Source organism: Sphaeramia orbicularis, chromosome 20 (genome assembly GCF_902148855.1).
Source record: "Sphaeramia orbicularis chromosome 20, fSphaOr1.1, whole genome shotgun sequence".
NCBI classification, from domain to species: domain Eukaryota; kingdom Metazoa; phylum Chordata; class Actinopteri; order Kurtiformes; family Apogonidae; genus Sphaeramia; species Sphaeramia orbicularis.
The window spans coordinates 27152660-27165874 of record NC_043976.1 but is presented as its reverse complement, the minus strand read 5'-3'; the positions used below and the strand labels follow the sequence as shown (position 1 = coordinate 27165874).

The 13215-nt window shown below is 36.4% G+C and overlaps 1 protein-coding gene across 1 annotated transcript; it reads right to left on the bottom strand.

Annotated features, from left to right (window-relative positions):
* Positions 1 to 9934: 9934 nt before the first annotated feature.
* Positions 9935 to 11219, bottom strand: mc4r (melanocortin 4 receptor). The gene has a single exon (XM_030122793.1). It carries the CDS (start codon positions 10936 to 10938, stop codon positions 9961 to 9963), a length of 978 nt encoding a protein of 325 aa, XP_029978653.1. The 5' UTR covers positions 10939 to 11219; the 3' UTR covers positions 9935 to 9960.
* Positions 11220 to 13215: the final 1996 nt, after the last annotated feature.

The window sequence follows — 13215 nt, the reverse complement described above, 5'->3', positions numbered from 1 at the left end:
CGGCAAAGCACAAGCTTTTTTTGTTTTTTATTAAAGAAGTGCCTATATTGGAAACATCATGATCCAACAGTTTTTTCAGATGCAGTTTTTAAATTTTTTATGGAATGTCCTTTGTGGTGGACAATTTTCTTTTCTTTTTTTTTGGATAAAGTTGTGGAAGTCCTGTCCACAAATGTGGACAGAAAACCCATAGCTGGGTCTGAGGAGGTTAATGACAGTCTTTTAGTGTAACTGGAAAGGCCTCTGGTGAATGAATTCCTTCCCCCTGGTGGATTATCTGTGTACTGCATGTATCTAATTGTATACATCAGGTTTTTCAAGACAAAAAATATCATTGATCATGTAGAGGGCTTCAAAACTCATGTGTCAAATATGAAACGTTCAGTATTATAGGGTTAAATCTCATTGTACTTGTTACAATATTAAAGATATTCTATTCTATTCTATTCTATTCTATTCTATTCTATTCTATTCTATTCTATGTCATTGATTGACCTGATTCCGTCTCACTATGTCTTATTTCTGACATTCATGAATCCAGACTGCTGGTGGAAGAACAAACTGAAACTCCACAGGTGAATACAGGAGAAGCAGCATGAAAAAAAAAAACACTAGTGTAGAAATGTTTTATTCAGCTGGTGTCAAATAAAATACACATGTACAGAACCAGGCTAAAGCTTGGGTACACCTCATTCAGCTGTTTTTCTCAGTGTTCATTTCAACATTTTAGGTAAATACTGAGGATATAAAAACAATGAAGGAGCATTCAGTAAAAAAGATAAGATGACCAACCACAATGCACTGTATGTATTAAAATGTGTGGGATTTTCAGTTAATATATGCCCCGTCAAGAGTTAATTTGTGGACTTTGTTGCTTTTTTAATGTGTTTGAGACCATCAGTTGTGTAGGTCCAGTCTATATAGCGAACAGCCCTATTTAATTGCTGTTCTCATCCATATCATGGCAAAAACCATGTAACTAAGTCATGACAAACAACAGTCTGTCGTTACTTTAAAGCTATACTGTTCGATGTGGCATTTTTACACTTTTCTTTTGTCATCTTAAAACACTCCTAATAAGCGTGTGTCAAACTAAAATGTAAAAGAAATCCACCAGGTATTGAAACTCAAAAATGTTTTTCATATATTGCTCATATTTCTAATAAAATTCTGACCAATCATTTTATTCAGTCCGAATGAAATAATTGGCTGAACCTGGCTGAGCCTCCTGTCAATCATCCATTACGGCCGTCCAGCATCTGATATGTGTCCCTCTGAGTCTGACGCTTCACTGACCACAGTCTACTGTCTAGGATGTGTATGGATAAAACTCAAATCCACATGAAGGGAAAAAACGGATTAACAGAAACAACAACTAAGGGGAACAAACAGAACAACCCACCTGTAGCAGTCAGAGTCCGGTGAATGAAGGATGGAGATACAAGTCTGGGAGTCTGGTGTTCTGGACTCCACAGACAGGTCTGCACAAAGCTCAGGTTTTATGACCATGGGACTCATACAGGTACATTGTACTTGGTGTCACACAATCTGTGCATTTACATGACAACTTTTATTCCTGGTTTAATCTGATTAAAGGTTAGCTCCTACTTCAGATGCCCATGTAAACACCTTATTCCAGTTGAAAAAGAAAAGTTCAGATTAAATTTAAACCCGATTAACACTTTTGAATCCGGTCTAAATTATTCCTCAGACATGTAAACCCTTTATTCCGTTTGGACTTTATTCCTTCCATTCTGCACATGCTCGTTGTCTTGTCCTGTCGCGATGACGCACACATTCTGCGCTGGCGGAAGAATATGCAATGCAGTCTAATCAACCCAAACCGTTCCAGTGGGCTATTCTGATGGGATCTACCAGCCTGGAAAACCCTGAAGGAAGAGTTCAACACTTTTTTTAAAATTAATTCTTTTGTAATGAGTTTGATAAGAGGGCGAATCAGTTTGCACTGCAGTGCACCAATTGCCTTGTTCTCACAGCCCTTCTGTTAGCTTAGCTTAGCCTAGTTTAGCATAATTGCTTCATTCCTTTGGTCAGACGTAGCCAGGCTTTTATAGGTGATTTGTAGTATTTCATGAGTGATTTTGTGAAATTCAGTTCTCCCTTATCATTACTTTAGTCCGGTGGGGTCAATATGATCACAAATTGAGGCTCAAATTATGGTCATGTGACTTACTGCAGTAATATCTTGGGAAATAAAAGCTAATGCAAAGCTAAAACGGTAAAGCAAAGCTAATTTAGCACATGCATCCCTTCCAACAAAAAGATTTTCCAACTTTCGTCAACACAACAGTCCCAAGACTGTATGAGTGCAGTAAGTCGCGAATCTAAAGAAATAATTAGGGAGAATGGGATTTCACAAAATCACTTACAAAAGACAACAAATCACCTTTATAAAACTGGCTATGTGTGACCATGGGAATGCAGTGACTACGCTAAGCTAAGCTAAGCTAACAGAAGGGCTGCGAGAACCGAATAAACATTTCTCATGTAAACCTGTATTCAGGTTTAACATTTCCATGTAAACAGAAGAGAAAGTACTTTAGTTACGAATTAATTTCTTCTGGAAAAATAAATCGGATTTAAAAAACATCATGTTACCGTACCCAATGTAGGATTATGTAGGATGATACATGTATGGACTATGAAGCCTCAAATGTCCACGGAAAATTCGTGGAGGCTGTGTGCCCATCCTCTGGGCACCTCATCTCCCTGGTGATGAGGTGCAGTTAAGACCCAGTGACCCAGTTCTGCACAGACCAGACCCTAAATACAGGGTCTACTGATGCAACAGTAAGTAAAGTAAGTAAAGCTTTATTCATATAGCACTTTTTAAAACAACATGCTACAAAGTGCTTCACATAAAGGGGAGATAGCTCAAATCAAATCAAATTTTAAGCCAATTTACAGAAACCCAACAGAATCCTCCAGGAGCAAACACTTATGACTGGTGACAGTGGCGAGGAAAAACTTCTCTAACAGCAGAATCCTCGAGCAGACCCAGACTCCTGAAGGATGGCCGTCTGCCTTGACCAGTTGGGGTTAGAGCGAGAAAGTAAAGGAGGAGAAAAGAGAGAGCGATAGAGATAGGAAACAGGAGCCGCGGCAGGTGGATGATGTGTCTGATTACTGAGGGAGGGGTCTGCAGACACGCTAAAGCGGACCGGACCTCCACCTTCACCTCCACCTCCACTTCCACTGTATGCATCAGGTGAAAGGAGGAGAGCGTTAGAGTTCAGGCAGGGGGAAGGGGGCGGGGCTTTGGAGGGAGACGGGTTGTTCATGTTCAAATTTTTACTAAATGCTGTGAGAAATGCCACATCAGTAGGTATAGTTTTAACTAAAACATGATTACTTTGATGAACATATATAACATTTTCTAGTTTGACATTTTTGTGTTTACTCCATAATGTTGCATATGCTCTTTCATAGTTTTAATGCCTTCAGTATTAACCCTTTCATGCATAGTGGTCACTCCAGTGGACAGTTATTCTACAGCTGTTCTCTTGTATATTCATGGGTTTTGTTGTTTTCGTTCCATATCAGCCAACACAGTGGACACTTATGCATTATGTAACTTTGCTGTTCTTGATAAACCTGATCTGCAGCAACATGTTTGAGTGTAAATCAGTTGTTATTAGACTGTAATTATAATTTTTTCTTTAACAAAATGGGTTTTTTTGTATGTTACCTCCATGAAGTGAGTAATAACTAGTATTAGAGTATGTTTAAATGTGAGAAAACATCAGATTAGCAGCATTAAAAGAGTTTTTATTTCATAGTTTTCACAGTATATCAGTAAATACATGTTTCTTGGCTTCAAAAATTAAATGCACCGTATCCATTTGAGCGGACATTTTTGCAACTCCCTGAAAAATAGGTTCATTAAAAGCTTTCAATCACATCGTTTTCTTTCATGCCTAAAGAGGAATAAAAACAAGGGGGAAAAAAAAAAAAATCATGATTAAGGTTCTCATAATTCATGCATGAAAGGGTTAATATATTCATGTAAAAAAACAATCAAAACTAGAAGCACTCGGAGAGCGTAGACCTCCACCAAGGCAGATCAGTGCCCCGGATTTGGCTGAAAATTTCAGGAAATGTTGATACTGGCACAAGGAACAAATGATTAAATTTTGATGATCAGGGGTGTGGGGGTGGAGGTCTGCGCTCTACGACTGCTTTTCTAGAAAAGACAGCGCAGACCTTCGCCAAGGCAGATCAGCGCCCCCCCCACCCCCCCCCACATCACCACCAAAATTTAATCATTTGTTCCTTGTGCCAGTATCAACATTTCCTGAAATTTTCAGCCAAATCCGTCCATAACTTTTTGAGTTATCTTGCACACAAACAGACAGACAGACAAACAGACAAACCAGCGCCGACAAAAACATAACTTCCTTGGTGGAGGTAATAAAGAAAAAATGAGAGTTGTGTGCAAACATCTGACTGGTACTGTAGATATGAAAATAAGTAAAATACACTTACTGAACAGTGTGTGTCAGTAATCTCTGCATAAACAGTCATACAGTGGATTGTCTGACTTTTGCACGAATTAGCTTTTATAGGTTACATATTGCCCATCCTTTTTTTTTTGTTAAATTTATGTGTTGTTTGTTACACATGCCAATATCTTCCAATTAAGGTTTAACCTATGACATTTTTTCCCATATAAGGCCCAGAAACCATAATTTGATGCCATTAAAAGTGCATCGTATCAGTGGTACAGTAACACCAGCCTATATTTGTTTCACTGATGCTCCTGCAAGAAATAATAAGTGCCTCGAACGCTGGTCGACTCTGCAGACTGAACAACACAGAGGTTCATTCCCAGAGTTGTACATATTTTGTTTACTTCCAGGTTAAATTATTCACCATTATTGAAACACTCCAGGCACTTTTTCTAGCAAATGACCTGCTATTTCCCACATCAGAGACCAGACTCTGCTACATTTTCTCTTCTCATCTAAGTTTATGTGGTTTTGTTAGACCTTGAACTCCCTGTACTTACTCTTATTATAGTATAGTATAGTATCTCTGCAACATGGAAATAAGTATATCTGTATCTTTCTGTCTTTAACCCTTTCATGCATACTGGTCACTACAGTGGACAGTTATTCAAAGCCGTTTCCTTGTACAGTATATTCATGGGTTTTGTTGTTTTAGTTCCATATCAGCCAATACAGTGGACACTTATGCATCATCTCATACACTGACGTTCATACCATTACTGTAACTTTGCTGTTCTTGATAAACCTGATCAGCAGTGACATGTTTTAGTGTAAATCAATTGCTATTTGTAAGACTAAAAGAGGTTTTTTTTGCATATTATTTCAATGAAGTGAGTAATAACTAGCATTAGAATATGTTAAAATGTGAGAAAACATGAGATTAGCAGCACTAAAAATGTTTTTCTGTCATTGTTTTCATATCACTTTCTGATATTGGGTTTTAAACACATTAGTATACTTCAAAAAATAAATGCATGGACATTTTTGTAACTCCATGAAAAAAAAAACAAAAAAAAAAAACCTTGGATCGCATTTTTTTTTTTCATACCTAAGGAGGAATAAAAACACCCAAGACAAAAAAAATCTAGACTAAGGTTCTCATAATTAATGCATGAAAGGGTTAATATCAGTGATAGCTGTTTTTAATTACATTGTGTTTTTATGAGCTGTATGTGTTTCTCTCTGTTGTATTAATATGGATGCTTCTATGAAACTAGTCAAACAGGATGCAGACTAATGTTATGAAGCAAGTTTGGAAGGATTTGGGTCTATTTTAAAAATAAATATGAACTGAGATAAAAGAGAAACTATTTTTCAGATAAAACACATTTTTATATAATTTTTATACTAAAATCCGCATGTAACACGGTAAAAAGGTCGCGAAAATTACACCCCACTTTTTTCGAATATCTTTTTATTCTCTCAAAGGTACGTTTTGGGAATCAAACTAATTACACAAGGCAGAGTGTTTCACACAAATAACCGCTGTTGCAAAATCACTTGCGATTTATATGTGTTTAACTGGGCAGGTTCAGCATGTAACGCCAGTGGACACAATGCGTTACACGCGAAACCTGGAATGAGACAGAGATTCATGAAAAACCTGCAAGTCTGAATTGGAAAAACCACTAGGATCCTCAAATTTAACACAATATCTTTATTTATAGCTGTATATAAGACCATTTACAGCCATGTTTTCCAGATTAACTGACACCTAGGTAGCTTTTCATGTCCCAATTTTGGCCCCAGTATTTTATTAAAATTCATTAATTTTGGGATGGCTCAGAGCAAGAGTATAATTTTTTTTTGCATTTATCTGAGGTCATCAGTAGGTACATCCTGGGGAAAATATGTCTAAATTTCTCTTTTATTATTGGGTCTAAAAAGCTGGAAAAGTGCCAGATACCAAAATGAATCCAGTTTCATAGAAGCACCCATGTACAAATTAAACAACATCACCCTCGTTTTAAGGCTAGAGCCCAGACAGAAGACAAACACTTGACAAACAGATCTGTTGTTGAGGTGGCATCTTGATTTATTGAAGTTACTTTGCTGCAGTGATTCACAGAAGAGGATCCAAAGGTTAAGCAAACACCTTTGCATCAGCACAGAAGCTCAAGGCAAAGCTTTAAAAAGACATTTTGCACACCTGTTTACACCATTTCCGGTGTTTCTTACGCACTTAGAAATGCATTTCAAGTTTCAGAAGGCATAATAAATTAATAAGGCAATATTCAAAATAGAATTTAACATCATCTTTTAAGTCTAAATACACTCAAACAAGGATACAGTTGCTCTTTACGTCACAGTGCAACATATTTAAGGCGAGGATAAAAAGCAACAAGTTCCACAACACGGACAGATAACAGATAAAAATCCATTTAGTCACTTCTATCCTGTCACATGTACATAATGAAAAAAATAGTCTTTGTGTGCATGTGCATGCAATAAGACACAGAGAGAAGAATCCACATGTGCAAATTTACAAATATCTACACAAAAACACAAATTCACAGATTTGATTGTAAACCATTATGGGATATATTGGCACTGAGGAGGATCTGAAACAGAAATTATGATAAATAGATTAACTCTCTGTAGTAAAATGTATTTTTCTGTTTGTAAAATAACCCATGATTATGTTTATAAGAGGCATCACATTTTGTCATGATGGGGTTGAAAAAACTGTATATACATGCTCATTATAAAAGATGCGATGCAACACCCACAATGGTTTTTATCAGTTTTCTGTAGATGCAAACAATATGTTCTCGAGTGCCATTCACTGATCCTGACACAGATGCATCTAATTTCTAGGCTCATTCACACTCTCAAGGACCTTTTCTTGTGCATTGACAGTAAAACGTTGTGAATGAGTTTTTGCTGTCTCACCACGCTAAGGCGAGTGAATAGTTTCATAGAATACTGAAAAAAAAAAAAAAAAAAAAGTGGCTTTTTATACTTGTGTGTTTGTGCTGTTGTTTCAGGATCCAAACGTTTCCAAAAATAATCTAGTTTGATGTATCTTCCCTCTGTGGGCAGCTTTAAAATTGCATTTGTTACAAAGAAAATGACAGTTTTTGTACAAAAGTAGCCTATATCTGAAATGAGCTCTTTGCCCCTTTTCCATTTCCGCTCCACTTTGGTACAAAGAATAACACACTTAAGTAAGAAAATTCCTGCTTTTGCCTCCATTTCCTCTTTTGTCATTCGCACATGGAGCAAAAGAGAAACTGTGATTGCAGGTGTAATAGCGTTCCTGTGGATTCACCTGTTTCTTGCAGAACACAAAGCATATATGCATGGTACATCAATTTTTGCTCATGTTCATAAGAGAAAGACATGGAGGTAGTTTGTAACGTACTATGTTAACTTCTACATGCAATACTTGAGTTCATAATGTAAGCTTTTTTTTTTTTTTTTAATGGAAATGGCGAAAAAAGAATAATAATTTAAGCTTGTAGATTGATTTATATACATCCTGGTCACATTTTTCAAGAGTTACACGGGAAAAAAAATCAAAATCTTACAAAGTGTATTGTCAAAATATCTCATCACACTCAAAATAAGACAAAATCTCCAACAGAGTAACTTTTCAGTGAGGTATAAGAACTTTTTAGACGACAGATCTTGAAAATCTTATTTCAAGAAATCTTTTACGCTTATTCCATTGGCAGATTTTTTTTTTTGCTTGAATTAACTGAATAAAAAAAAATCTTTAATTAAGCAAAAAAAAAAAAAAAAAAAAAAAAAAATCTGCCAATGCCACAAGTAAAAATTATCTTGGTAAGATTTCTTAAAATCAGATTTTCAAGATCTGTTGTCTAAAAATAATTTCTTAAATCTCACTGAAAAGTTACTTTTTAGGTGATTATGTCTGATTTTAAGTATGATGAGATATTTTGACTAGAAATGAGAAAAATACACTTGGTAAGATTTAGATTTTTGCAGTGTACTACTTCAAATTGCACTTTAGAGCTCTACTGACAACAATTCCCTTAACCCATAAAGACCCAAACAGTAACCAGCAACCAAAAGCATTTACTGATCTAAACTGTTTAATACCTGCTGATCCACTAATCCTACCTATACATGTAAATAATTGGTGTAAAATGCAGGTTCTCAGCTTTAAATCATAATCAGATATGACCCATTTGGACGTTCAGAGGCTCTGTAGTTACCGTGGAAACACGTCATCTTGTACAACATTGAGTCACCAGAAAAACCCACGGAGTTGGATCAATGACAATGGATGGAGACAGTTGTTTTACATTCAGTTATTGATATCTTTGCCAATAAAGTCACTTTTTCTTCAGTTTTTTTTCTGTTTCTGGTATAATAACCTTTGAATTTAATGTAATTTTTCATAAAAATCCACATTATCACTTAATTAAATAAAGGAAAATACAAGATTTACGTTTAAAAATGCAAAATTCAGCTGATAATATATCCTAAATGGTGATAAATCAGTTAAAATTGGTTAAATATAGAGGAAAATTCATTTGGGAAGTGCCACAAAAGTAGCTCTGGGTCTTTATGGGTTAAACAGCAGGGCTTTTTTTAGAGGGTGTTGTTGACCTACCTCACCCAGACCCTGACTCAAAAACAAAAACAACAAAAAAACACGTTTTAACCTGCATATCAGTCATTTATAGCCAGTCCACAGCGATTTGCTCCTAAACCAAGCTGGTGTCAAACCTACAAATATCGCTTAAGTATTTCGGTTAAATTTCAGACAGACCAGACCATGAGGCAGGGGTGTCAAACTCATTTTAGTTCAGGGGCCACATTCAGCTAAATTTGATCTGAAGTGGGCCGAACCAGTAAAATAATAACATAATTATATATAAATAATGTCAACTGTAAACTTTTCTTTATGTTTAAGAGCGAAAACGTAAATTTACATTATGAAAAGGTTTACATCTACAAACTAACCTTTCAAAAGATGTGAATAACATGAACAAATTGAAATACATAAGTGTAATTTTAACTATATTCTGCCTCAGTTTATCATTTACACATGTGCATTATAACTCACAGATCACAGTGGAGCTACAAACACACAAAATATTTAGTAACAGGCAGAATATTGTTCAAATTGTACTTACTTCTCTTAAGACATTTCAGGTTGTTCATATTTGTTCAGGTTATTCACACTATTTGCGAAATTATACTTTGTTTTAGTGTAGATACATGAAAATATTTACATTTACAAACAGAAAAAATTGGATTTGTCATTATTTCTATGTTATTATGATGGTATTTTACTGAATCCTGCCCACTTGAGATTGAATTAGTCTGAATGTAAAACCTGAACTAAAAGGATTGTTAATATCTTCAGTGTAATTTTTGCATTTCATAATTTGGCGGGCTGGATGTGGGCCCGGGCTGCATGTTTGACACCTGTGCCATGAGGGTTAAACCTGCTGCTTCACACACAAATAAAAGCCTGTGAGCAGCAAAAAATCTCCTTGAAGGTTTTCCTCATTTCCTGGCTGCGAAAGGCATAGATGATGGGGTCGATGACGGAGTTGCACATGATCAGGATGAGGTACATGTTGAAGTGAGACATGAAGCAGGTGCAGTAAGGGTTCCTCGGACAAGTGATCATGAGGATGAGGTGGAGGAAAAAGGGCGCCCAGCACACCACGAACACCCCCAGGAGGATGGTCAGGGTGATGGCGCCCTTCATGTTGGCTCGCTGCTGGATGGGCGCATTGCCAGGCAGCGCTGCGATCCTCTTCATGTGCAGACGCGCCAGCAAGAACATGTGCACGTAAAGCGATGCCATGAGGACGAGCATGGTGAAGAACATGGTAATGAGACAAATGAGGACGGTGGTGCTTTCTGAGTAGATGATAAACAGGATGCCCGATACGGTGCAGCATGTCCAGATGCTACTGATGACCAGCATCGCTCTACGCAAGGTGACGATGTTGTGGTATCTGAGCGCGTAGAAGATAGTGATGTAACGATCGACGGCGATAGCGAGCAGGCTGCAAATAGAAGCCAACAGGGAGCTACAGATCATAGAGTCAAACACATTGTCCATACTTCGAATCACTGTCACCGGGATGGTTAGGTTGCCTCCGTTGATGAGAGCGATTACGATAGTCTCAGAGGCATTGGAGACACTCACGAGCATGTCAGCCACCGCAAGACTACAGATAAAAAAGTACATAGGTGAGTGAAGGTTCTTGTTTTTGACGATAGCAGCCACCACTAGGATGTTCTCCAGCAGGCTGATGATTCCCAGAGTGAGGAAAACCTCGGTAGAAATCAGCAGCTGTTCGTAGCATCCCGCAGAAGAATCCTTCTCCGATAAGTCTTTGTTGAGTGGCAAAGTCCCTGAAGGTTCGCTGCTGTTGCTGTAGCCTTGAATCAGTCCATGGTAGTTTGTGGTGTTCATGTCGTCGGCTTTTCAGATGTAGATTCTCAGTGCAAGTGGAGCCGAGCCATCTCCTTTAACCTCTGCACACTGAAGAAATCTCCTTCAATGTTCTTTTTTTTTTTTTTTTTTGCTTCTTTTGTACCGTTCAGGCTGATCAAAATAAAAGATGATCCATCCTTTCTCTTTTCATCTCAGTCCAAGGTGAAAAAAAGCGGAGAATAAGAAGTGAAGAAAGTGAAGAGGAAATCAGAGGTGCGTGCAGGAGGGAGTACGACTGAGACTGAGCATGTGGAGCTGAGGATCGCTGAGCGAGTGATCACATCATCAAATCGCAGCCCGCTCTTGGTTTTACCTCCCTCTCTCTCTCTCTCTCTCTCTCTGATGCTCTACCGTCCACTACCACAACACACACACAAACACACACACAGCACAGAACCCTCCTCGTTGTCTTCTGTTTAATAAGATAGGAGGTGGATGAGTTAAAGATGACGCACATGAAAAAAAAAGAATGGATTTCGAACACATTTAATCAAAAACAGACTGGACTAAATGTGATCAAAATGTCATAGCAATATAGTATTAACCCTTTCACGCATGAATTATGAAAACCTTAATCAAGATTTTTTTCCGGAGTGTTTTTATTCGTCTTTAGGCATGAAAAAACAATGCGATAGAATTATTTTTATGAACCTATTTTTTAGTAAGTTACAAAAATGTCCACTCAGCTAGACAGCATACGTTTAATTTTCTGAAGCTAAGAAATATTTATATTGAAACCCATCATCATAAAGTGATATACTGTGTTAAAACTATGAAAGAAAAACATTTTTAATGCAGCTAATCTGATGTTTTCTCACATTTTATAATATTCTAATACTGGTTATGGAGATAATACGCCAAAAAAAAAAAAAAAAAAATTGTTTGAGAAATTAGCAGTTGACTTACAATCAAAAATGTTAGTGCATATCAGGTTTATCAAGAACAGCAAAGTTACATTAATGGTCTGAATGTCAGTGGAGATGATGCATGAGCATCCACAGTGTTGGCTGATATCCTCCTGAGATCCAGTAAAGTGAAAATCTTTAACGTTTTTACATTAAACAGTCATCTTGATTGGAAACTGCATAATGCAACAGTTTTTTCAGATACATTTTTAAAAATTATTTTCATTTTTTTTTATTTTTTAATGGAATGTCCTTTGCAATGAACAGCATTTTTCTTAATTAAAACTGTCAATCTTTAGTCCCCTATAGAGGACAAAAATGCATTGCTGGGTCTCAGGAGGACATGGAATTAAAACAAATGCACTCATGAATATACAAGTAGAACAGCTGAAGAACAGCTGATTGCAGGAGTGACCACTATGCATGAAAGGGTTAAATATTTTGTGTGCCTGAATAAATCACATTCACACTAGATAATATTGTAATGATGTTTAACCTGCAAATTAAAAAAAGCAGTTTGTAATATTTTGTCTTTCAAACTGTGTAGAAATAGTTTTGATTTTGATGAGCTAATAACTGGAGATGACACGAGATGAAGGTTTTAGCTCAAATAAATAAAATTAAATATATTTTATCGATATACTGGCATCTTTATGTGAAAGATCCAATCCAATCCAACTTTATTTATAAATCACTTTAAAACAACCACAGTGGACCAAAGTGCTGTACAGAAGACTAAAAGCACAATAAAAAATAATAAAAGCATTAAAAAATATATTAAAATCAAATAAAAATAAAAAAGCAGTTTGTAATATTTTGTCTTTCAAACTGTGTAGAAATAGTTTTGATTTTGATGAGCTAATAACTGGAGATGACACATGAGATGAAGGTTTTAACTCAAATAAATAAAATTAAATACATTTTATCTATAAACTGGCATCTTTATGTGAAAGATCCAATCCAGTCCAACTTTATTTATAACTAACTTTAAAACAACCACAGTAGACCAAAGTGCTGTACAGAAGACTAAAAGCACAATAAAAAAAAAAATAAAAGCATTAAAAAATTATCAAAATCAAATAAAAATAGATAAATAAAACAAGATAAAATATAAAAACAGAGACAAAATGTCAACATTGCACGAGTGTTAAAAGGCCAAGGAGAACAAGTGGGTTTTAAGAAGAGATATGTGTAGCACACAAACAAAATACCCCACTTTGTTCTTTGTCATCATTTGACTTCAACAACATTGTTGCTAAAGTCCTTCATCGCTGGACCATCCTTGTAAGGGTTGTGGGAATGCTGGAGTCTATCCCAGGTACCACTGAGCGAAGATGTTTGGGTCCAATTA